This window comes from Podarcis raffonei, chromosome 14 (assembly GCF_027172205.1).
Source record: "Podarcis raffonei isolate rPodRaf1 chromosome 14, rPodRaf1.pri, whole genome shotgun sequence".
Lineage (NCBI taxonomy): Eukaryota > Metazoa > Chordata > Lepidosauria > Squamata > Lacertidae > Podarcis > Podarcis raffonei.
Genome location: NC_070615.1, coordinates 14317777 through 14344473, shown reverse-complemented (window position 1 = coordinate 14344473; position 26697 = coordinate 14317777). Strand labels below are relative to the sequence as shown.

The following is a 26697-nucleotide window of genomic DNA, read 5'->3' as shown; positions in this document are numbered from 1 at the left end:
CTTAACCCTTTCGAATCCTGGGCGCCGTTGCTGCAGCGGTTGAGATTCGGAGCTCAGATGGGTGTCAAGAGAATCCAGGCACGTGAAACGGCAGCTGGCTTTTCTTCGTCTCGGAAAGGCGGTGCGTTTGCGTTTGCGTGTGTGTATGTGCATTGCAACCTCCGCTTTTTTCTCTTCTTTTCTTGCTGTAACTCCGTGATCGCCGGACCCGCATCGTGAGAACGCGTCTCGCCTTTCTCTAACCGATCAGCCAGCCTCCCAAAGAAAACAGCAAATAAGAAATGGTCGGGGACGAATTGCTGGGGGGCGAGGGGGGCACCTGGGCGCAGCACCCGGGACCCGGACGCTGGGACAGCGGCTTGCACATCCGCCATGGGGAAATCTAAAGCAAAAAATTGATTTTACAAAGGCCTCTCGGAAGCTGTGCGCCTCTGGACTGGCTGGTTTTTGGGCCCCCCCCCCTGTTTTGGGAGGTGAATGGGGGGGATGGCGCGATCGACGGAGAAACCTTCCCTTTCCAGGGGGAGGCGAGGCTGCTTGGATGAATATTCAGGCATGCATATTCTTCCCCAGAAGCCCACACCCTCTTTTTTTGCTAATCCCTTTGCAAGCTGGCTCTGCTCAGTTGGCTGCCGGTGGGGGAGAAGAGCGCAGGAATCTATTCTCTCCGACTCGAGGGACGTATCCTGAAGCGCTGGATCGCGCGCAAAGCGCAGGGCGCCTTCTCCACAGGGGCAGGTAGACCGCGCGTCTTTACGCGCTGCTGTTAGGGACCCTGTTCCTGTGCAGACGTGCCGCGATGTCCCCGCTCCGCATCGGGATAGCGGCTGCGGTTTTCCCTGGCGGTAGGAAACATGCCATTGTCCCCGAGGCACGCCAGCTGTGCCACTGCGCGCTATTGTTTTTGTTCCGCGCAGGGAGGCATAGGAATTGCGCTTCCCTCTGTCAGTTGCAGGGTCGCCACTCTGTGCTTTTGTAGGGGGGACCCCGGGGTGGATGAGGGAGGGGGTAATAATCCTGTTGATTATGTTGCTTTGACTGTATACTTTATATTTGACTTTCTTCAGAAATGTTTGATTCTGGATTGTTTCATTGATATTTTAATAGGCTGTAAAGCCCTTTGAGATTTTTCTTTAAAATACAAAATGGTATAGAAATGAAATTAATACAGTGGTACCTCAGGTTACATACGCTTCAGGTTACAGACTCTGCTAACCCAGAAATATTACCTCAGGTTAAGAACTTTGCTTCAGGATGAGAACAGAAATTGTGCTCCGGTGGCAGCAGGAGGCCCCATTAGCTAAAGTGGTGCTTCAGGTTTTAAGAACAGTTTCAGGTTAAGTACGGGCCTCCAGAACGAATTAAGTACTTAACCCGAGGTACCACTGTAGTAATAATAAATAGGTCACCAGTGCTCCTCGAACCCTTTCCGCAGCTGCTTCTTAGAAACATTTCCTTCCCTATAACATCCTGATCTGATGAGTCACAGGGTGCCACCAACATCCATGGCACTTTTTTTTGCATAATTGTTAATGGAAGCAGTTCCCTGCCTCAAGGCGCTTACAGTTAAAGGGATTAGACAGATGGGAGAGGCATGGGATGAGTATGAGGAAACTGGGCTACACCTCCTTAGACTTTGTAACCCATCAGGCTGGGCAGCTTATTGCAATCTTGGCACAATATCAACGGGCAGAAGTTTACCTCAGTTCCTAACCCGCCCTCTTCTTTTTCTGTGTTGCAGTTTTGATCTCTTGGTGAACTCGGCGCATGCGGCTTCTCCCAGGTGAGAGATGACCCGGGTGAATAGCAAAATGAAGCCCTCTGGCCTGCGAGGGGAAGTTGCCTGAGGAGAAAAGGGCCGATTGGGCCGGCCTTTGGCTGCGGTGCCGGCCGGCAACCTTTACCATGGCTCATTCCAGCATCTGGAACAGCCTCAAGTCTGTGCTGAGGAAGAACAATGACCCCTTGTTCCTGAACGACTGCAGTGCCTTTGACTTCTCGGACGAAGTTGGCGAGGAGGACTTCCCCAGGTTCAACAAGCTGCGGGTGGTGGTTTCGGAGGATGCGGCGGACGCTTCGGCCAACGGGGCCCATCTGGGCCCCCACTCCGATGATGAGTCCTTGCTGGACAGAGACATTGCTCTGCGGAATGCGCAGACCGGACCCGGCGCAGAACCTTGTAACAATTGCAACAAGCAAAGGGAACTCTTGAAGCAGAAGAAGGTGAAGAGGCGGCTGGTTCTAGCGGCCGTCCTCTATCTCCTCTTTATGACAGGGGAGCTGATAGGTAAGAATGCCTTGATCTCAGGAGATCTTTCAATTGCTTCGCTGTGCCTTCAGGGACAGTCTTTTAATTATTTACTCGGTGGGACATATCTCATTATGAAGAGGCGGCAAGCTCAGAGGGCATCTTGAGTAAGTCAAAGCAATGTGCAGGGGAAACAGGGTGGAAGAGGGCATTGCCACCTTTGCAAATTACTGTTACGTTCATCGATTCTCCGGAATAGTATGTCTCCATTTGCAAAGTGGAGATTTTGTCTTCCTGTTGGTGATGCTTTTCTGAAAAGGGATAAAGGAAGTTTAGTAGTACAGTGGTACCTCGGGTTACAGACGCTTCAGGTTGCAGACTCCGCTAACCCAGAAATAGTGCTTTGGGTTAAGAACTTTGCTTCAGGATGAGAACAGAAATCGTGCAGCGACGGCAGCGGAAAGCCCCATTAGCTAAAGTGGTACCTCAGGTTAAGAACAGTTTCAGGTTAAGAGCAGACCTCCAGAACGAATTAAGTTCTTAACCCGAGGTACCACTGTAGTAGTCGTAATAATAATAATAAAACCCTCTCTCTCTCTCTCTCTCTCTCTCTCTCTCTCTCTCTCTCTCTTTTATCCTCCTCAAGAGGTTCAGAGGGTGGCAACATGAGAACGGGGCCTTCTCTGCAGTGGCTCCCCGTCTGTGGAATGCTCTCCCCAGGGAAGTTCGCCTGGCACCTTCATTATACACCTTTAGGTGCCAGGCAAAAACCTTCCTCTTTAACCTGGCCTTTGTTACATCTGTTTTACATCCTATGCCCTTTTAAAATGTGGGGTTTTGGGGGACGGGGGGGTAATTAGGTTGCTGTTTTTATTTTTATTAGGTATTTTGTGGTTTTATATCTTGATTTTATTCTGTGAACCACTCTGAGACCCTTGGGTATAGGGCAGTGTATAAATTCAATAAACAACAACAACAACAATAATAATAATGGGGCACTACGTAGCTCGGTCGGTAGTGTGTGAGACTCCGAATTCCAGGGTCATGAAAGCTTCCTGCATTGCAGGGCTTAGATTGGATGGTTCTTGTGGCCCCTTCCAATTGTACACTTCTATGATTCTGTGATCTGTTAGCTGTATGTCACATGCCCAGAAGTGACAGCCTTGAGGCTTTCTCTTGAACTGTGTGGAATTTACACGGAAACTATCCCTCTGATGGAGACATTTCCGAAAAAGTTAGTTGCAGCTAAATTCTGTGAAAATCAATGGGCCTCAGCTTAGTCCCATTCCATTGTTTTAGCTGGGATGATCATAATGGATTGTGACCATTGTATTTGTTGCATGCAGAGTTCAAGCTCTTTATCTGACATTCATCCTGTCTAAAATTGTGCGGTTATTCTGAACCATGTGCTTTTGTTTTTGTTTCAAAACCACGATGTTTCCCCCACTAGCTACTACTTATGTTGAATGTTCCACCCGCCACAGTTGGATTTATGCCAACTGTGAACATTATAAGTGTTTGTTTGTGTAATGCTTGCATAAATACACGTCAAGATTTAAAGCCTAGAATGAAATCACATGGTTAGGTTTTTTCATTTTGAAAAAACAAATTCATCAAATCATCAAATTGCCGGCCATAATATAGCATGCATAAGCATTCTTAAACCCCATTCATATCGACAGCATTCAAAGTATGCACAACCATGAACTTTTGCAGGTACAGATATTACAAAGGCCTTAAAGGTAAAGGGACCCCTGACCATTAAGTCCAGTCGTGGCCAACTCTGGGGTTGCAGCGCTCATCTCGCTTTATTGGCCAAGGGAGCTGGCGTACAGCTTCCGGGTCATGTGGCCAGCATGACTATGCCGCTTCTGGTGAAACCTGAGCAGCGCACAGAAATGCCGTTTACCTTCCTGCCAGAGTGGTACCTATTTATCTACTTGCACTTGGATGTGCTTTTGAACTGCTAGGTTGGCAGGAGCTAGGACCAAGCAATGGGAGCTCACCCCGTCGCGGGGATTCGAACCGCCGACCTTCTGATCAGCAAGTCCTAGGTTATGTGGTTTAACCCACAACACCACCTGCGTCCCTACAAAAACTTTAAGTAACTGCAAATTATAATCCATAGAATTTGTTCGTAGAGTTGGAAGGGACCGCAAGAGTCATCTAGTCCAACCCCTTGCAATGCAGGAATCTTTTTGCCCAACGTGGGATTCGAACCCACGACCTGTGAGGTTAAGAGTCTCATGCTGTACCAACGGAGCAATCCCTTCAGTCGGTGTGATTACTTGGACATATTCTTCCTGCTATAATTTGTATTCCTGGACTTTCAGTTCAGATTAATATCTCTTGGGTTAATTATTCTGATATTCTGAGGTCTCGCAGCTAGCAGCAGCCTTGTTAGGTATCAGTAACTAAGCAATGAAACTTTTCAGATAAATTACCAAAAAACAAGAGGACTTATTTAAGCAGTGTTTGGATTTTTTTAAAAAAAACACCTTTGCCCTGCAGTCCAGCAACTGGATCTATGCTACTTTTCTCCACACGTTTCTAAAAGTCATGTGAAAAGTTTTGTTGCATAAAATTCCCTGTATAAAGTTGCCATTTGGTCAGTGATGGCAAATGAGTATCGTTTCCAAACTTTGTTGATGTGGTTTTGAATATGGTTTCAAAGTCCTGTGTTGTGCTTTCAGCATGGGTAGTGTCTCCTGTTTAGATGTTCAGTGTTATAAATAACTTGGCATATACTTGGTGTGGGCAAATACGGTTAATAAAACTCTTGGGCTGGACGCTCAGCGGTGTAGCGTGGGTTGTCAGCACCCGGGGCAAGGCAAGTAATTTGCGCCCCCTAACCTGCCGCCACTGCCAGCTGCTTCTTGCTGCTGCCTGGGCTGGGGTATTTACGGTAAGGTAGCCACGGCGGCGGCGGCGGGTCCGTGTCAGGTGATCTGAGGCGAGTTGCCGCTGGCGCTGGCGCCCAAATGACGCCGCTTGCCCGGAGGAGGAGGAGGAGGGCAGAGAGGCGAGGAAAATGCAACATGGCCCAGCAGCAGCAGTGGCGGCGGCGCTGTGAGAAGGGGCTGCCTGGCGCGCCCTCCGCGGCCCTGACGTGCGGGGACCGCAGTGAGCGCTGAGCCGCTGCCTGCCGGACGCCTTCAGCCCGGACGCGCGCACAGCTCGTCAGTTCCGCGAGACATGGGGCTCTGCTACAGCCTGCGCCCGAGGCTCTTCGGCGACTCCGGAGGCGGCGAGCGCCCCCCCCAGATGTTGCGCCCGGTGCGGCCGGCCCCCCCTGCACCCCCCACGCTACGCCACTGCGGACGCTTGCAGCTTCTTTGGACTTACTGGAAATGCAGTTTTTCTGAGACGTAGCTCTTGTTCTTGAGGTGGTTTGTGGGACAGGAGTCTTTGTGAACTGCACCGTGGCAGAAATTAAGAGATACTCCGCAGTCTGGAAACCCTCAGAGAGTCACGTTAACCAAAGCAAATGCAGTTGTTGTTTTTTTAAAAATAGTTTTTATTAAGTTTTTCTAATTTACATTTCAAGATATTCCTTTAGACAACCTTAAATCAATGACTCCCCTTCTTCTCTTTCCGTGGTTCATTTTTCATACAATACATCCCTGCATATTACATGAACTAAACCATTCAGTAATCAATTGTTAGTAAAGGTAAAGGGACGCCTGACCGTTAGGTCCAGTTGCGGATGACTCTGGGGTTGTGGCGCTCATCTCGCTTTACTGGCCGAGGGAGCCGGCATACAGCTTCCGGGTCATGTGGCCGGCACGACTAAGCCGCTTCTGGCGAACCAGAGCAGCGCACGGAAACGCTGTTTACCTTCCTGCCGGAGCGGTACCTATTTATCTACTTGCACTTCATGCTTTCGAACTGCTAGGTTGGCAGGAGCTGGAACGGAGCAACGGGAGCTCACCCCGCCGCAGGGATTCGAACCACCGACCTTCTGATCGGCAAGCCCAAGAGGCTCTGTGGTTTAACTTCTTTACACTGCTGAATTTATCTTAATGCTACCAGTGTTTTTAAATGAACACAATTTTCACCCAAATAATCAGTAAACATATATTCTTCTTGTTCTCTTATTCTGTATGTTAAATCTGCAAGCTGTGCATATTCCATCAGTTTAAGTTGCCATTCTTCTTTGGCTGGGACCTTGCTCATTTTCAATTTTTGGGTTAGCAAAACACGGGCCACAGTAGTAGCATACATAAATAATATTTTTGGATACCTGGGTGCAGTGGCTGACTTCTCAATCTCCGCAGGAAAAAATGCCACCTGGCCTACTATTTCCCCCCACGCCGCACCAGTTTTCAGCTCTGAACGTCCTAAGCTGCTTGCACAAAGATTTGTGATCAGCCAGCCATGAGATGGGCCTTTGTCCTTCATGGCTCATTGAAGGCGGCAATGAGACAGACATCAGGCTCATTATTGACCGAGATCTTAACATGGCCTTTTTGAAATCTCTTCTACAGAGGAGGCGATAAGGAGACTTCTTTTTTCTTACTCTCCTATGGTGATCGGGTTGCTGCGGACACACCTCACCCTGCTGCTTCCATCGGCAGAGAAGTGCCTCTGCCGCTGGCACTGATTTTGGGCAACATTGTGCCCATTGGGGTCAAGATCTCACCCAAAATTGGCACTGATGGTGGCGGGGTGCACACTGGTGGCAAAGCGGGCAGCGGCAGGAGTAGGGAGGTAGTGGTGGCAGCAGTGGCAGGGTGGAGAGGCACTTCCCGGTGGAGGAAAGGAGGACAAGAAGAATAGTTTGTGAGCCAAGCACTTATTTAAAGGTAAAGGGACCCCTGACCATTAGGTCCAGTCGTGGCCAACTCTGGGGTTGCAGCGCTCATCTTGCTTTATTGGCCGAGGGAGCTGGCGCACAGCTTCCGGGTCATGTGGCTAGCATGACTAAGCCGCTTCTGGCGAACCAGAGCAGCGCACGGAAACACTGTTTACCTTCCCGCCGGAGTGGTACCTATTTATCTACTTGTACTTTGACGTGCTTTCAAACTGCTAGGTTGGCAGGAGCAGGGACCGAGCAACGGGAGCTCACCCCGTCACGGGGATTCGAACCGCTGACCTTCTGATCGGCAAGCCCTAGGCTCTGTGGTTTAACCCACAGCGCCACCCGCGTCCCAAGCACTTATTTAGAGCAGGGCTAAAGACCTAGAAGAGGAGGAGGAACTTTATTTTAGGTTCTGTACCTCATTTTCATGGTACTATGCATATGCCCACATTCTTCCTCCACGCCCAGGTTCCGCCATCTAATCACAGGGGCAGGAGAGGCACATTAATCCCACACAACAGATCGGTACATGTGATTATTGTTGGTCCTGGAAAAAAGCCATGGAAAAGGTTTGTCTGTTTTTCAGTGTAGTTCCAAGGCTACAATGGTTGCGTCCCACCACTGCGAGTAGTGCTTCTTTTTTTGAAATAGTTTTTATTTGTTTTTAGAAGTATAACATCATAACAATACATCCACACACATCCACATTTACATATTCCTCCGAATTTCTGGACTTCCCACCTCCCCTTCATGGGTCCTTAATATTAAACCTTTTCTGCTGCATCTTTTCCAGTAATCTGAGTTTTATATAACTCCACTGTCTCCATAGTACTTGCTACATTACAAATGTTGCTGCAATCCTGCTGATGTTTTCACCTGCTTACAATGGTCTCCAAGTTAAATTATGAATTTCCCCCATTCTTTGTTAAAGTTTTGGTCTTCTTGGTTCCTGAGCTTTTCCGGTCAACTTTGCCATTTTGGCATATTCCAATCGGGGCGGAGCAAGGTGGTGTTGGGGGGTCATCACCAAGGGGGGTGACATTCGGCACGCTGCCCGCCCGTGACTCCCGCCTACCCTGAGTTGTGGGGGGAAAGGGGGTAGCTTCGCTGCCTAATACAGTGGAACCTCGGTTTTCGAATGTAATCCATTCCGGAAGACCGTTCGACTTCTGAAAACCAAGGATCAATGGGCGGTCGGCAAAATCCATTGAAAAATGGAAAAGCATGCAGTGGAAGCCGTTCGATTTCCAAAAACGCGTCCGAAAACGGAAGCAGTTACTTCCGGGTTTTCAGTGTTCGAGTTCCGAATTGTTCAGCTTCCGAGATGCTTGAAAACCGAGGTTCCACTCTGTTAACTTGTATGTGCTTGTTGCTACAGGTCCTTTAAAACACACCCCAACATTTTTACACCAGTGCTATAAACCATGTTTCATATACAGTGGTACCTCAGGTTAAGTACTTAATTCGTTCCGGAGGTCCGTACTTAACGTGAAACCGTTCTTAACCTGAAGCACCACTTTAGCTAATGGGGCCTCCCGCTGCTGCCGCGCCGCCGGAGCACGATTTCTGTTCTCATCCTGAAGCAAGGTTCTTAACCCGAGGTACTATTTCTGGGATAGCGGAGTCTGTAACCTGAAGCGTATGTAACCTGAGGTACCACTGTATGTGCATTGTACGAGATGTTTTTTTCTGCTAAGGGCTTCATATGCTGTAATGACCTAGAATTATTACGACCCCGGCGCAGCTGCATTTATTCATTTGTTGATATACATTTTAAATTGTAATGTGTGGATATGGCAATTGATGTGCTTGCGTGTGATTGGCGGCTGCTCCCTTTTGAGGGTACACTTGGTTTTACTTCTTTCTAGCACAGACCCCTCAGTATTATAGACCTAACACAGATTTTCCTTTTAAATTTGCACGTCAAGGTGGATACGTTGCCAACAGTCTAGCGATCATGACGGATGCGCTTCATATGTTAACTGACCTCAGTGGCATTATTTTGACCCTGCTTGCTTTGTGGCTATCTGCAAAATCACCGACCAAAAAATTCACCTTCGGATTTCACCGCTTAGGTACGTAATCTTTTTTTTAAAAAAATTTCATTGTAGTCATTCTAATAGAGCTGTATGTACTAATATATCTAAGAGCTGTATCCCTAAACTGTGCAAGCTCATCAGGAGCTAATAGCCTTTGAGAGCTACAGTTAAACCTTGGTTCCCGAATGGCTTAGTTGCCGAACAAATCGGCTCCCAAATGCCGCAAAACTGGAAGTAAGTGTTCCCGTTTGCGAACATTTTTTTTGGAAGCCGAATGTCCAACGCAGCTTCCATATGAGTGCAGGAAGCTTCTGCAGCCAATCGGAAGCCGCGCCTTTGTTTTGGAACGGTTTTGGGAGTCAAATGGACTCCTGGAACAGATTAAGTTCGAGAACCAAGGTACCACTGTATTTTTTAAAGTTGATTTATGAACTTAAAGTAGGCAGTATGGGTGGGGAGGAGGAATAGTAAAACCCACTTTTACCTGTTCCTTTATGCAGGAGACACTTTTGGGTGTTCATGCATTCCGCCCTTCTTCTTTTTGTTTTCCTGTATGTGTTCTAAACATATTGGTTGTTCGTCTAGAAACGTTATTTGCATCAGGACCCTGACAGGCTTATTGTAGTGTGAGGTTCCATAGGCAGAAACTCCTTCATCATGTGTGTGAAAAAGAGGGCAAGGTCAAGGCCTGTAGCTCAGTGGTTAGAGAATTTGCTCTGCATGCAGAAGGTCCCAGGTTTAAACAACTGAGCCTCTTTGGGCTTGCCGATCAGAAACTCGGTGGTTCGAATCCCCGCAACGGAGTGAGCGCCCGTTGCTCTGGCCCAGCTCCTGCCAACCTAGCCGTTCGAAAGCACGCCAGTGCAAGTAGATAAATAGGTACCACTGCGGTAGGAAGGTAAATGGCACTTCCATGCGCTCTGGTTTCCATCACGGTGTCCCGTTGCGCCAGAATCGGTTTAGTCCTGCTGGCCACAAGACCCGGAAAGCTGTCTGTGGACAAACGCCGAATCCCTCGGCCTGAAAGCGAGATGAGCGCCACAACCTCATAGTCTCCTTTGACTGGACTCGGCCGTCTAGGGGTCCTTTACTTTTTACTTTTTTTACTAGGTAGGGCTGGGAGAGAACCCTGTCTGGTATCCCGGAAAGCTGTTGCCAGTCAGTGTTGAAAATTCTGCGCTCAGTCGATGAAGGGTCTGACTGATGTGGGTTAGGGCAGCTTCCCATGTTCTGAAGATATAAGGCAGCAATCCCATACTCGCTTCCCTGTGAGTAAGCACAGGTCTAAGGCATACCTTCTAAGACAGCTGCTGTGCTACAGTGGTTAGAGCAGGGCTGGGGAACCTGTGGTACATCAGCTGTTACTAGACTACAAGTCTCATCTTCCTTGACCTTTGGCCATGCTGACTCCCACATCATCTAGAGGGCCACAGGTTTTCCCCATTGCCAGGTCAGAGTGTCAGTCTTAGAACTGGATCGCATCCCCACCCAGCCATCAAGCCCACTGGGGGATCTTGGGCCAGTCTCACACAGCTCCTCCTTCTCCTCTCCCCCCCATATATATAATTTTATTAGTTTTTTTTAAACATATCATTTTCTGTAAATCTCTGGTCCCGCAGGTTTCGAATCCTTCCTGTCATTTTGTCCAATTCTGCATAGTCCGTTAATTTTGTCTGCCATTCTTTTTTCGTCAGAATTTCTTCTTGTTTCCATTTCTGGGCTAACAATACTCTTGCCACACACAGCTCCTCCTTCTGACTTGCAACCTAAGAACATAACAGCCCCGCCGTCAGAGACCAAAGGTCTGCCCAGTTTAGCATTCTGTTCCAGTGGCATAGCGTGGGTTGCCAAAACCCGGGGCCGTCTGGAGGGTGGTGGGAGGGAAATGAACAGAGTATGCATGTGTGATCAATTGCCTAATGGCGTCTGCGTCACCCAGCAGATCACAGCCACAGAGAAAAGCAAAGAAGAGCTGTTCTGTTGTACGGAGAGGTCACTTCCTGGTTTGCATGGAGAAGCCATTTTCAGATTTCCACCCGCTAACAAATCTGCGCATGGGGCCTCCTCATGCTACAACATGAGGGAAGCCCATAATCATGTGTAGCTTTGTGCTTCTTGGTTAGAATGTCAGATTAGGACTTGAGAGACCAGGATTCAAATACCCGCTTGGCCATGTAGCTCACCTAGGGCCAGTCACTGCCTCTTAGCCTACTTCACAGGGTTGTTGTTGAGATTAGATAAGGAGGGAGAGAATCGTGTCTGCCACCGCTTGGAAGAAAAAAAGTGGGATATAAATGTAACAAATGAACAAGCAAGCAATGTAACATTCTTAATAATAAATGCTGAATTAGGCCCATTGATTTCAGAGGAGCTGTGTCTTGGATTGTGGTTAGATAACAACAACAACAACAACAACAACAACAACAACAACAACAACAACAACAACAATTTATTATTTATACCCCACCTATCTGGCTGGGTTTCCCCAGCCACTCTGGGCGGCTTCCAACAAAACACTAAAATACAATAACCTATTAAACATTAAAAGTTTCCCTAAACAGGGCTGCCTTTAGATGTCTTCTAAAAGTTTGGTAGTTATTTTTCTCTTTGACATCTGGTGGGAGGGCGTTCCACAAGACGGGTGCCACTACCGAGAAGGCCCTCTGCCTGGTTCCCTGTAACTTGGCTTCTCGCAGCGAGGGAACCGCGAGAAGGCCCTTGGAGCTGGACCTCAGTGTCTTTAGAAACTATTACAGTTTATCTCCTAAAGCCAGGGCAGCAACCACCAAAAGTTTCCAAGAACATTTATCAACTCTTAGAAAGCAAAGTTGCGAAACAAAAAAGTGTGTTGCAGTTAAAAAATGCACTGACTCAGCTTTGCTTCAAGCCTGTGTTAGGTTAGTCTCTGATCAGATTATTTAATTCACTGTTCACATGACGACTACTTCTTCTTTAAAGCTATAATTAGATTTTTTTCCAGTCGTGCTTCTTGTTTTTAGTTCCAAATTGTAATGGGGGCCCCATGGGAGATGCACATAATAACCCTAAGCAATGGGGTGTATTTAAATGCCTTTGAAAACGACTCCTGGCCCTGGTGGGTTATATTTCAGTCATAAGGATACTCATGCCACAAAATTAAAAACTCTTGAAAGAAAAGGTTCGTTGCTGCCAAACTCCTTATCGCTTGAGACGGAGGAAGACTTGCTACTGTACAGTATAGTACAGTATGGCTTTATAATGAATTGATGGGCTGATACTGTAAGTCCAGTGTGCAGGGAAATGTCTCTATCTAGGAATAAAAACTTGGCAGGCTCAGTTATGAAATTTAACCCTCCTCCTAGATGGAGTAAAAGGAGACTTTGGAAATAATTTTTTCCTCACAGGGCCCGTTAATAGTTTCAGTCTTCAATTTTTATGCTGCTTTTATGTTCTGTTTGCATGTATTACATGGTTTTCTTTCTTTCTTTTTTCCATTTTTTGCTTTTTGTTTTCTTTAGGAAGTACAACAACTTTAGAAAAATAATTAAAACCAAACTGAAGACAAATTGCTTTGAGAACACTCAGGCATTATTATATGACAGCATCAGTTACTTTTATCCTAATAAATGTTTCTTTTCTTTTGTATTACATGGTTTTACCACACTGTCCTATGTATGATTACTCGGAAGTAACTCCCTAGTATTAAATAGGGCTTTTTCCTGGAACAGCTACTTGGATTACTCCCTTAATATTTGTTCATTTTTATTTCTAAATTTTTAAACCACTCAGTATTGAAAGTGTATTTAAGTGGTGTACAGAAATACAAACAGCAAAACAGTATAACAAAATCAGAAATTAAAAAAATACAGTATTGTTGTATTTTTGATGTATGCATGTCCTCAAAGTCACCCTGGTTGTTTTTTTTTTTGTTTTGTTTTTTAAGATAGTAGGGAAAATAGCTTATATTGGGCTCATAAGACTGGGAAGCAGCTGAAGGATTTTGAGTTCAGTTTCTCCTAATACGATAGCCTATTACTGTTGTGTGTGGTTTTTTAAAAGAACCTGTGACAGCTTTGCAGAGTAGCTGTCTTGCAGCCAGCTAATCTGTGGTGCAGTTTTTGCTCATTAAAGGAGCTTGTGATGTTGTACGGCATGGACTTTCCAAACTGAGGGCTCCAGGGAAACTTTAGATTCCTCAAAAGCTTAAATGGGATTTCTCCAGAGCTTATCTGTTGGTTTCCCCCAGGCATATGGTCACAGCCATTGTGAGAAGATGATGGTGGAATAGTTGGAGTATCGGCCTGATCCATCACCCTCTTCTCACATTATTATTTCCTTTTTCTTTTGAAATATTTTTTATCTGATTTTACAAGTATAAAATTATAATATACAACCATACACATCTATATTTAAAGATTCCTCTGAATCTCTGGACTTCCCACCTTCCCCTCAATGGATCCTCTTGTCAGCCTTTTCAGCTGCATATTATTCAGTAGCCCATATTTTATGTCGTTCCATTATCTCCATAGTACAGTTGTACCTTGGTTGTTGAACGCCTTGGTATTCATACGTTTTGGCTCCTGAACGATCGAAACCCAGAAGTGAATGTTCCGGTTTTCGAACTTTTTTTAGAAGCCAAACGTCCAACGTGGCTTCCGATTGGCTGCAGGAGTTTACTGCAGCCAATCAGAAGCCGTGCTTTGGTTTCCGAACGTTTTGGAAGTTGAACGGACTTCCGGAATGGATTCCATTCGACTTCCAAGGGACGACTGTATTTGCTACATTACAAGTGTTTTTGCAATCCTGCTAACGTTTTCATCTGCTTACAGTGGTCTCCAAGATAAATTATTAATTTTTACCACTCTTTGTGAAAGTTTTGGTCGTCTTGGTCCCTGAGCTTTCCAGTCAATTTTGCCAACAGATTAATTTGCCATTCTTCTCTGGTAGGGACTTTGTCTTCTTTCCATCTCTGGGCTAGTAATATCCGTGCGGCCGTCATCACGTACATAAAAAGTCTTTTCTGTTCCTTTGGAATAAAAGGTAAAGGGACCCCTGACCATTAGGTCCAGTCGTGACCGACTCTGGGGTTGCGGCGCTCATCTCGCTTTATTGGCCGAGGGAGCTGGTATACAGCTTCTGGGTCATGTGGTCAGCATGACTAAGCCGCTTCTGGCAAACCAGAGCAGCGCACGGAAACGCCATTTACCTTCCCGCCAGAGCTGTACCTGTTTATCTACTTGTACTGCGTGCTTTCGAACTGCTAGGTTGGCAGGAGTCCTTTGGAATATCAGCCCCTAAAATTTCTAATAGAAAAGCCTTTGTTAAGAAAACATTAGAAATGTTTAAACTTACATTATTAACATTTACCTCACCCAGCCTGGATTCAGTGTAATTAAAAGTACCGTGGAAATGCTAAACGCTGCATGATGTTTGTGCACAGATGCTCTTGTAACAGTGCTGCTGTTTTTCTTTCTCTTTCCCAGAGGTGTTGTCTGCCATGTTCAGCGTCTTGCTGATTTATATCCTCATGGTTTTCCTCTTGTACGAAGCTGTTCAAAGGACCATCCACATGGACTACGAAATCAATGGGGATATTATGCTGATTACAGCAGCCATTGGGGTAGCGGTCAACCTTATGTAAGTGTTCCTTTTCCTTCTGTTGAAAGTTTGCCCCCTTCTTAGCAAGGGACTCCTGTGAAGAAAGTCCCAGAACCACCCCACCGTTTCTCTCTTTTTATTATTTAAATTTTTATTTATATTTTTCAAGTTTAAACATTTCATTAGTTTTACAATCGCTTTATCGTTTCAAAATTTGACTTCCTTCCCCCCCTTTCTGCAGCTCCTTAATTTTTTTGCTTTTTTAAATATCTTCTGCATATACAAATTCATTTAATTTGCTCCTTTGCCCACCATTTCTTTATGCCGGTCTGTCACGTTTCTCCTGTCAGTCCTCTTCAATTGCCAGAAAGGGTACCAACTGTATCTCATTTGTCAGAAAGAGCCAGAAGTAAGGTTACCGGATTTTTTTCAGTGAATCCAACTTCAGTAGGAATGATAGGATTTTGTATGGGGACTGATTTGTAAATCCAGGGACTGTCCCCGGGAAACGGGGACGTCTGGTAACCTTAGCCAGAAGTCACATCTTTCAGAAGAGAGGTTCAAAAAAACTCATCTGCCCTCAATGTTCCCCTGCCACCATCAGGGTTTCAGAATGGACTTTCTATGAAGCTGACTAGCCTCACGACTAAGGTGTAGTCAATAGGCTCGAATTAGTCCAGTTTGGGAATTTTAGGTGCCGAAATCCCAAGGGAGCAGAAAGGTTTATCTATGTACTCAACCACGGTTACGCGATTGCTGTTAGCCCAGAGATGGAAAGAGTAAAAAGTCCCTACCAGAGAAGAATGGCAGATCAAGTTGATGGACTATGCCAAAATGGCAAAAATGACCGGAAGAATCAGAAATCAGGAAGACCAAAATTTTAATAAGGAATGGGGAAAATTTATGATCTGTCTTAAAAACCATTGCAAACAGTTAAAATCGTCAGTGAGATTGGAATAACATGGTGAACTTTGGACATAATGGAGATGTAAAAGGGCAGGAGGGAAGTCCAGGAGATTCTGTGGAATCTTCTTAGTCCTGTTTGGGAGCCGCAGTGCTCTGGTTTATTTTGTATTCTGGCTCTTGCCTGCTTTCCCTCTACCTTTCGTTTTTAGTGAAGTCTCCTAATTTCACCACTGCGGTGGATGCGATTGCCAGTTTCGAGGTTCTAGCATCCCCATGTGCCTGGACGCTTAGAATTTCTGGTACTGGAAGTTTAGGATCGGTGCAAAAGCAGGAAGAGGACGAAACTTTCTCTTGGTGGGATGATTTGATCTGCCGGCCAATGAGGCAGCGCGAGTGTGACCACCGTTGCTCTCCTGGCTTCACAATCCGGTCACTTGTTGGCTTTTATCAAGAGGCAAGTGTGTCACACCTCTCCCTTCTTACTGACCACTCGCAACCAGCTTTGTTGGTAAGCCAGGAGAACAACGGTTCCCTTTCTGTGCTACCTTACTGACTGCGGGTGGCGCTGTGGTCTAAACCACTGAGCCTCTTGGGCTTGCCAGTCAGAAAGTTCGAATCCCCGGGATGGAGTGCCTATGAATGCTTCCGTTTTCAAACACGCCTCGGAAGTCGATTGACTTCTGAGGCGCGTTTCTCCATTTTTTCAATGGATTTTGCCAACCAGCAATTGCGCCTCAGTTGTCAAACGTTTCAGAAGTCAAACCGTCTTCCGGAACAGATTACCTGCGACAACTGAGGTTCCGCTGTATATTGTTTTCGGTCTACTAGAGTTTAATCACTTTTCAATATATGTTATGTGTGTTCTTTCCCTCTGTTTACGGTGGCCTAGTAGTAAAAAGCACGGTAGACCATCATCAGCTGTACATTTAATTCTAGCTATATGGGGGGATGCAGGTAGCTCTGTGGTCTAAACCACTGAGCCTCTTGGGCAGGCATAGGCAAACTTGGCCCTCCAGATGTTTTGGGACTACAACTCGCATCATTCCTGACCACTGGGCCTATTAGCTAGGGATGATGGGAGTTGTAGTCCAAAAACATCTGGAGGGCCAAGTTTGCCTATGCCTGCTCTTGGGCTTGCCGATCGGAAGGTCGGTGGTTCGAATCCCCACAATGGAATGAGCTCCCGTTGCTCTGTCCCAGCTTCTGCCAACCTATCAGTTTGAAAGCACACCAGTGCAAGTAAATAAATAGGGACCCCTGTGGCAGGAAGAAAAACGGCGTTTCCATGCGCTCTGGTTAAGAATTTAATTTGTTCTGGAGATCCGTTCTTAACCTGAAACCGTTCTTAACCTGAGGTACCACTTTAGCTAATGGAGCCTCCCGCTGCTGCCGCACGATTTCTGTTCTCATCCTGAGGTAAAGTTCTTAACCCGAGGTACTACTTCCAGGTTAGTAGAGTCTGTAACCTGAAGCGTTTGTAACCCGAAGCGTTAACCCGAGGCACCACTGTCCTAGCAGCTTGCATTTGTGGTTTGCCCTCTTCATGCTTACAAAAAGAATGAAACGTGCTAACATCTGGGGTTGGGTTTTTTGGGGTCTTCCTCCTTATCTCTGTTTTATTCTCAACTTCTTTCCTTCTGCTTTCCCTTTCAGCATGGGCTTTCTGCTGAACCAGTCTGGCCACCTGCACTCCCATTCGCATTCCCCTGCCCCTGTTCCTCCCTCCAGTTCCTCTTCTGCCTCAACTCCTGGTCACGGTCACGGCAGCCTGGCAGTGAGAGCCGCCTTTGTGCATGCCCTGGGAGACCTGGTGCAGAGCATAGGCGTTCTTGTAGCTGCATACATCATTCGTTTCAAGGTAGGGCTTTTCATTAGACTTGCAAACAAAGACATTTCTCACCTTGGGCTGGTCAGAGCTTGAACTCCACAGGAACCTGTATGTGCTCTTAACTTTTTTTCCCAGCATGCAGGGATTTGCATGCAGAACTGTAGTTCTGCTTAGCTCAGCGGGGAAATTATTGTGGAGCTTCCACCCCTTCCAGGAACTGCAGGGTTGGACAAATTAGGATCTAGGGGCTAGGTGCTGGGGATATTTAATTTTTAGCAGTGGGGAGTGGGACTGTGTCAATAATAATAATAATAATAATAATAATAATAATAATAATATATTTATACCCCACTCATCTTGCTGGGTTTCCCCATCCACTCTGGACAGTTGCCAACAGAATACTAAAAACATGACAAAACATCAGACATTAAAAACTTCCCGAAACAGGGCTGCCTTCCGATGTCTTCTAAAAGTCAGATAGTTGTTTATTTCCTTGGCATCTGATGGGAGGGCGTTCCACAGGGCGGGTGCCACCACCGAGAAGGCCCTCTGCCTTGTTCCCTGTAACTATGGGATATGGAAAATTTGGACAGCTTGCCTTGCTTAAATCAGCCTAGCGGCACACGAAATATCAGATTCTCTGTTCTGTATATAGAATCATAGAATTGTAGAGTTGGAAAGGGACCCCACGGATCAGCTAATTCAACCCCCTGCAATGGAATCGAACCTGCAACCTTGGTGTCACCAGCACCACGCTCTAACCAACTGAGCTGAGCGCCTGCCCCCCCCCCCGCTACGTTTTCTTGGCTTAGCATGATGTATGTCCTCTGGGTGCAATCCTCTGATGGGAGTTTGCCGAGCTGAAAAATGCTTTGCCCCATACCTGCTTACTGAAATAGGCAAGGAAAGCTCTCCTTTTTGTTTGGGAACCGCAGGGAATGTCATCTGCGGTGATGAGAGGCAGGGCCTTTTTTCCTTTTGGGCCAGTTCAGTGGAGTTTCTTCCAAGAGAAGCCTGTGACTGCTCAAAACAATTGATGTGTAGAATCATTGTCAACCTACCTTTCTATGCGTTGTAGTACTCGATACATATTTATATTTTAAAACCAGCGTAGATTTTTAAAAAGTTATTTAGAAACAGTTATAGGCCACTTAATCAAAAAGATTCTCTCTCTCTTTCTCTATATGGAGAATTTTTATATATTTATATTTATATATTGTATTATTAAATTATATATATACACACATACACATATATGCATACACACACACACACACACACATATATATATATGTATGTGTATGTATATATATATATATATATATATATATATATATATATACACACATGCATATACATATATACACACACACACACATATACGTTTGTTATTTTATTTTAAAATTATTTATATATATATTTATTTTGTATTTTTATGTTGTGAACTGCCCTGAGAGAGATATATATATATATTTATTTATTTGAAAAATAATAATAATAATAATAATAATAATAATAATAATAATAATAGATTAAGCCATCTTAATCTGCTCCCTGCTGCAAGGCCCATTTCCACCTGGCCTGGGGAGCAGGGCCCACACTCATCCTGAATAGCTAAAAGGCTCCTGGGAGGGTGCTGGGACATTGCTGGAACAACACAACTGACTAAAATGTTTTAAACGTTTCTAATTTTGGTTCCTCCGTTTCATGTTTGTTGGGTTGGTGTCGGTTAAATGTTTAGTTGGGGTTGACGGTTATTTTAGTCTGGGTATAACTATAAACTGTTGGTTGGTTGTTTGCTGTTGTTCTTTATTGATTTGTTTGTTGCTTATATCAGATATTTGTTTTTTAATGTTTGATGTTCTGTTGTGTTTTATATGTTGTAAGCCGCCCAGAGTGGCTGGGGAAACCCAGCCAGATGGGTGGGATATAAATTAAAAATTATTATATTATAGTTATTTATGCAGATGTAATCTTACCAGGCTTTAACCTCCTTTGTTTCAGCCAGAATACAAGATTGCGGACCCTATATGCACATATGTATTCTCAGTCCTGGTGGCTTTCACAACATTTCGGATCATCCGGGACACCGGAATAATTGTACTTGAAGGTAATGACTGATCGAACTCCTATATTTGAGGTGCCCTTTCAAGAGCAGATAGAAGCAATAAGCAAGTGGAAGCAACAATGGCTGTACTACTTACCGTATTTTTTGCTCTATAGGATGCACTTTTCCCCCTCCAAAAATTAAGGGGAAATGTGTGTGCATCCTATGGAGCGAATGCAGGCTCCTTGGCTTCAGTGATAGCAGCGCGAAGCCTCCGAAGCGCAGAGGGAGCGCTCCTTCCGCCCTCCGGAAGCGTTGCGTTGCTTTCGCTGAAGCCTGGAGAGCGAGAGGGGTCAGTGCGCAACGACTCCTCTTGCTCTCCAGGCTTCAGGGATAGTCGCCTGAAGCCTCCGGAGCGCAGTGGGAGGTCCCACTGCGCTCTGCAGTCTTCGGGTTCCTTTCGCTGAAGCCAGGAGAGCAAGACTCCCCTGGCTTCAGCAGAGAGGGAGAGCTGTGCAGCGCCCCTTCAGCCAAGCGGGAGGAGAAATGGAAGGGGCTCTGTTTCTCCTGCCGCTTTGCTGAAGGGGCGCTGAGCAGAGAGGGGGAGAATTTCCCCCCCCTTCTTCTCCCCCTCTAAAACAAGGTGCGTCCTATGGTCGGGTGCGTCCTATAGATAAAAAAATACGGTGCTTTGATTTTCTAAATAACTTTCAAAATCTTGATCAATAGTTTTGAAAGATTTATGCATTTCACTGTATGTGGTTGTCTTACGAGGTGATTTGGCACTGAATCTCAGCCGGGCATCTGAGATTTACTCAAAATCTTCGTTGATCATTTCAGTTGTGCTCAGGGCTTCCCTCTGTTTACGGTGGCCTAGTAGTAAAAAGCACGGTAGACCATCATCAGCTGTACATTTAATTCTAGCTACATGGAATTACCCAATTCTAGATTTGCCTTCTTGTGTTTACTCAGGTGTAGGGTTGTGTGATAAATCACCATATCATGCTATTGAAATCACATCCTGATAAGTGTTTCAACAAGGTAATATACCTGTAAACAAAAGGTGAACACTTAACAAATTCCCAGGGCTTTTTTGAAAAAATAATTTTTATTAATTTTTCTGTTTTACAATTTAGAATACTCATTTAAACATCCTTAAAGTATCAATGACTTCCCTTCTTCTCTTTCCATGGTTCATTTTGCATATCATAAATCTCTGCATATGTTACAAAAACCATACCATTCAGTATTCCATTTTTGCATCCATCAAAACTTATTTACACTGTTGAATTTATCTTAATGCTGCCCGTGTTTTCAAGTGTACACAATTTCCCCCCATATATTCAATAAACTTTTCCTAATCTTCTCTAAACATACCGTATTGGCCCGAATATAAGACGCACCTTTAAAATTCCATAGGCACTCACACCCGTTCGTTCCGTTTTACCGTATGTCTGTTTCAGCAGCGACATCATAAAAGCCAGTTTTTGTCACGAATTTAAGCCGCACTTTAACTTTTCACGGTAGAAATTTGGAAAATAAAATAAAATGAGGCTTCTATTCAGGCCAATACGGTATGTTCTTCTTGTTCTCTTATTCTGTATGTTAAATCTGCAAGCTGCACATATTTTGTCAGCTTAACTTTCCATTCTTCTTTAGTTGGGACAGCTTCCAGGGCTTGTTGAGAAAAGCCCGCTTTATAACATTATTGTAGAAGGAGCCTTGCTTCAACAAACTTTCATTACGATTAGCCACAGTTTAGTTTTTGAATATGATGTTAAAATGTGCTAAGCGGCACTGCCCATCTCTTTGTTGCAACTATGCCACTGGATGGGAGGGGCAACTGTGGCTTCTTCAGTGCTAAGTGAAAACTGGGCCAATTTGTCAATGGTTCCCCAAAATTGTTGAGAACCAGTGCACTACTATTTCTGAATAAATGTTATCACTTCAAAGTGACTGATAACATTTCAGTTCCTAGAAACACAGAAAATGAAAATGTTTACACGAGTGTTTTCCCTTGAGGCACTTTCACAATGTGACTAAATGGCTGCTTTTTATCCTTTTCTAAATATTCTGCTCAAGTTTAATATAATGGCATCACATAATAATCAACAATAATTCTAAACATCTAAAACTCATGTCCTCCTTATAGGAGTTCCAAGGCATTTGAATGTGGATCGCATTAAAGAGGAGCTAATGAAAATTGAAGATGTGTTTTCAGTGGAAAGCCTGAATATTTGGTCGTTGACTGCTGGAAAAACCATTGCCATAGTCCACTTGCAATTAGGTAAAACTGGGAAGCAGGCAGAGCTAACGGTTGCGTTAATAAAGCAGAATCGTGATTAAATTCAATCAATAAATTAAATTTTTTGGGGGGGCTCATATTTGTTAACTATAAATTAATTTATTGTTTCCTGTGTTTTGTTTCTAGATCAGGGATGGGAATCTGGGGTCATTTAAATGTTGCTGAACTTCAGTTGCCATCATCTTTGACAATTGACCATTATTCCCCTCGCAGAGCTACAATTTACCTCTCAGCACGTTATAGCTCCCATAATTATTTGGGCGAAGCCGTCACTCTTGAAAGTGGCATCCCAGTGCTTCAGATGCGTGATGTGAAAGTAGCCTCTCTTCCCACAGCCCCCTGCCCAAAAGTGCTTTGGAGATATCTGCCATTTTCCTCCCCCCCCAACCCACCGATACGATCGCTCTGCCCATGTTTTGGTGGTACTTACTGTGTCTTCCTTGCTTTCCAGTTCCTGGCAGTTCATCAAAGTGGGAGGAAATCCAGTCGAAGGCCCGGCGGTTGTTGCTGAGCACATTCGGAGTCTATCAATGTTCAATCCAGCTTCAGAGTTACAGGCGAGAAGAGAACAAACCCTGCGCAAGCTGCCAGAATTCCAGTGCCTAATTTTTCCACGCTTTTTTTTCTTTTTGGGAGGACTCGCTGCCTTATTCTTCTTAACCTTTGCAGCCAAAAGACCACGAAGCAATAAATGCAAGATTTGCAAACGGAACGGAATCCCTTGGGGCTGGACTAGTATTGGCAATCCTCTTGCAACAAGAAGGGTTTGGAACGGGGTCAGAATTCCCCTTTCCGTGAAAACGAGTTGTAACTTTCTCTCTCTGCCGTTCCTTTCGGCCAGGGTTTTCATGCCAATATCTATACATATCCAACAAATTGTTTACAGATCACGTTGCGGTTGGCGGATACCTCGTAGAGCACACTTCCTCGTTGCCATTTGTTAACTTCCAACAGTGCTTGTCTGCTTTCCTAAAGGGCGCCAAGAATTCACTACTTGAGTTTAAAAAGAGTTGCCAAGGTTGATCATCTCTGTGATCAAAAAGGTTAATGATCCCTGAACTGGTTACACCATATTTTATCTCTCCTACAGCTATGGTTTTTTTACTACCTTGCCTAAAACAAAAACAATGCTGCAGGTATAGCAGAACATTTTTTTATAAGTTGTCTCTCTTCATTCAAACTTGAATACATATTGAGAAGTATAGCTTTTGCAGTAACCAGTCCTGGAAATTTTAGCTTTAACCTACGATCCAAACCAGAAAAGGTCTTTTCCTGGGACAAGCTATCGGTTGTTTATCTGAAGACTTTGGGGCTGGACCCACTACGTTTGTAAGGACTAGTTGTCTCTCGTATCTTTCGGCGTAGGACTTTTACCATAGAAAAAGCATATTTAAATTTCTTTTCAAATATATATAATTTACTTTGAGACGATTCTTATCGATCATCTTGGATATCTAACTTTTTAACCTGCTTCAAGAGGCTGTTTGGTTAAGCATGAACCTTAATTCTAGTGAATAAATATGTCGTAGGGGACTTTTTGTGATTGATTTGCCTCTTGCAAGAGAGGGGGGGCCTTATAGAAACTACATTTAAAGCAGAGATCCAATCAGTAGATGTACTGTAGAATAGCCTGCCCCAACTCTGTGCCCTGCAGATGTTGTACAGCTGCCATCATCTCCAGCCAGCACAGAATTGTGGTCCATCTGGAGGGCACTGGGTTGGTGAAAGTTGTAGACATTCAGGAAATAAAGAGAACGAAGGTGTCAGATACACTGCAGCCCCCGAAACTTACAATTGTGAGCATATGGTTTCCATTTCACCTTTACATTTCCTCCTGATAAATATCAATTTTGCATGGTATTGTATGCTAACGTGTGCCAGTGAAATGTTAGTGATTTGGTGAACTGTACTGCCTTTTAGTCAAACAGAAGGACACCCACTGTCCATTATTTTTTGGTTGTCGTTCTTCTCCTAGCAGTCTAAAAGTAAAATGTTCCATTTTTTTGACCTTGCAGGCCTTCAGAACTGCTTTCCAGGCACCAAATTATTACTGGATTCTTCCTAAAACTTTTGAGTATAGAGAAGGTGAAATCAGGAGAAGGAACTGCAAGACAAGAGATGTTTCTTCCGGAGCATAGCTAATCCAAAGCCAGATACCATGAGAATTAGTGGTGTAGAAATTTATATTTTAAAAATGCCAGGGATTTGACCTCCGATTCTTTACATCTAAACAGAACTATGGGTGTGAATAAGATTGCGGTGTAACAAATACATGGTATAATCTCTTGGAAAGGTTTGATCTTCAACTCTGAAATCCGGAGCAATCAATATTTTAAAACTTAGCTTGCCACATTTTATTTTCCTCCATAGTTTTTGTATCGCCTGTAAATAGGGCTAAAGATGCCAAAAAAAGAAAATAAGCCCACTTAATCCCAACAAACAACAGAAATAAGTATCAACGTTAACAATTGCCAGCATGTTTTGACTAATTGGATAACTATTTTGCTGTTTGGAGCAAAATAGTTTGAAATCTGTTCTTTTTCCTTCACAGAAGGGATACCTTGTTATTGTTTTTAAGGACCAATATCTTCTCATGAAGGGTGACTTTTAAAATTAACACTTCATGAAAGCAATATGCATAGTTATTTAACTTTAAATTATTATTCAAATGCTTCATGCAAAGGAAGGATGACTTAGATTTTATTGGACTCTAGTGCCCATTGACAATTGGCTAAAACTGATGGAATCTGGAGTTCAACAAGGTCTAGAGAGCAAGCGATTCCTTGAAAAGCAAACTCTCTCCAAGTATCTTAGGAGATGGTACACTGATGGATAAAAATATGCCCATTTGCTGGATTTTATGTCGCTTGGGTCTAGCCAACTTTCCCCCCTTCTGCTCAACCCCAAGACAAAATTTCAGTATTAGAATGAGCAAGCTGCACTAAATGATATTGAAATGAAGAACTGGCATATTTGGGACCCTGTTGTTTTGATACACGACAATAGAAACACAAAGCCATATCTCAGTTTGTGAAACTTTTTGTGTATCCCTTCTTTATGACCTTTTCGGAAGTCAGGTATTTTTGCACACAAATGGATATTCATAATGGATATTTCATTAAACTGGGGTTTACAGTACACCTAATTAGAAACTGGGGGTTTGGTAGATCTGTACTGTACTTGGAGTTTTTTTTAATTGTAATTATATACTATATATTTGTTTAATGAAACAAATGTGTTGCTTTACTGTGGATTTATTAAATTGATTATTATACTGCCCACTTATGAGTTATTCTTATTACTTTTTTGTGAACTCTGAGCTCACTTTGGATTGCAGATGAGTAGATAAGTGATGGTTTTTATTTTAATTTTTTGCTTGCCTGGCCAAGAGCAGACTTTAAAGTGCCTGGGCAAATAGAGTTCAGTTTTGACCTGGCACCGAAACAGTTGTAGAGTCAGTGCCAGACATACCTCCATAGGGAGGGCATTCCAAAGGTATCGTACTATCGCTTGGAAGTATAAGCCCTGTTTCTTTATCTCAGTGGTATGTGTGCATTTGTGCAATGAGAGTTACCGTATTTTTAGCTCTATAAGACTCACTTTTTCCCTCCTAAAAAGTAAGGGGAAATGTGTGTGCATCTTATGGAGCGAATGCAGGCTGCACAGCTATCCCAGAAGCCAGAACAGCAAGAGGGATCGCTGCTTTCACTGCACAGCGATCCCTCTTGCTGTTCTGGCTTCTGAGATTCAGAATATATTTTTTTCTTGTTTTCCTCCTCCAAAAACTAGGTGGGTCTTGTGGTCTGGTGCGTCTTAAAGAGCGACAAATACGGTAACTGCTGTTTTCAATCTACGTACAGTATTTCTATATTTTATTCAAAGGATAGGTGAGGCCCTGTGCTTAATCGTAGATTGCAGTGTGTGTACATACACTAGTGGCCACAATTGTGTGGGAAACTTTTGGGGAAAGTGTATTTCTGAGGCTTGATGGCTCATAACACCACCTCTTTTTTTGGAGTAATACAATAATATTATATATCAATGGAAAGATAATTTAATGAAGAATGTAATGCAACAACGTTTGTTCAATTATCTGTATTCTATCAAAAGCTATAGCCAAATAACCAGAAAAAGGAAGCACAACTTGCTTAGGTTGATATGCGGTAAGCTTTCCTTCATTTGAATGTAGCCAATGAGCATGAGTGTTTGGAGAGCCAATCAGGTGTTACGAGCCATCAAACCTCAGAAATACACTTTCCCCGAAAGTGCATAGAAGTTTGGGTTCCTTCACAGCAAGGCCAGTAATGACAGCGCCAAACTTAATCTGTTCCGGAAGTCTGTTTGATTTCCAAAATGTTCGAAAACCAAGGCTCAGCTTCTGATTGGTGGAGGCGCCCCAGAAACAATAGCTGACAGCCGCATCGGACGTTTCGCTTCCAAAAAACATTCGCAAACCGGAACACTTCCGGGTTTTCAGCATTTGGGAACCAAGGCATTTGAGAACTGTGGTACCACTGTATTGTCTATACTGACTGGCAACGACTCCCAGATTTCAGTCCGTGGCCATGTTGTTAATAGTCTCTCCCAGCCCTACCTAGAAATGCTGGGGATTTGAACCTCAGATATTCTGCCCCCAAGACTGATACAGTGGTACCCTGGGTTACATACGCTTCAGGTTACAAACACTTCAGGTTACAGACTCCGCTAACCCAGAAATAGTACCTTGGGTTAAGAACTTTGCTTCAGGATAAGAACAGAAATCGTGCTCCGGTGGCACGGCAGCAGCAGGAGGCCCCATTAGCTAAAGTGGTGCTTCAGGTTAAGAACAGTTTCAGGTTAAGAACAGGCCTCCGGAACGAGGTACCACTGTACTCTTATCATGGAGCCAAGGTCAACAGATTCTTGCAATTTACATCGCTGAGAAAGCTTCCTCCTTCCTGTTCCAT

General features: G+C 44.3%; 1 protein-coding gene across 4 annotated transcripts; it reads left to right on the top strand.

Annotated features, from left to right (window-relative positions):
- On the top strand, positions 1-25030 carry SLC30A4 (solute carrier family 30 member 4). 4 transcript variants are annotated; one of them, XM_053365129.1, is made up of 8 exons: positions 1-121; positions 1742-2287; positions 8978-9124; positions 14551-14704; positions 17225-17429; positions 19404-19509; positions 21599-21733; positions 22203-25030. In XM_053365129.1, the coding sequence occupies exons 2-8, from the start codon at positions 1906-1908 to the stop codon at positions 22355-22357; spliced, it is 1284 nt and encodes a 427-aa protein (XP_053221104.1). In that variant the 5' UTR covers positions 1-121; positions 1742-1905; the 3' UTR covers positions 22358-25030. The 4 variants fall into 4 exon arrangements, with proteins under 4 accessions (XP_053221104.1, XP_053221107.1, XP_053221105.1 ...); XM_053365132.1 differs by lacking the exon at positions 1-121 and adding an exon at positions 197-284; XM_053365130.1 differs by lacking the exon at positions 1-121 and adding an exon at positions 419-738.
- Positions 25031-26697: the final 1667 nt, after the last annotated feature.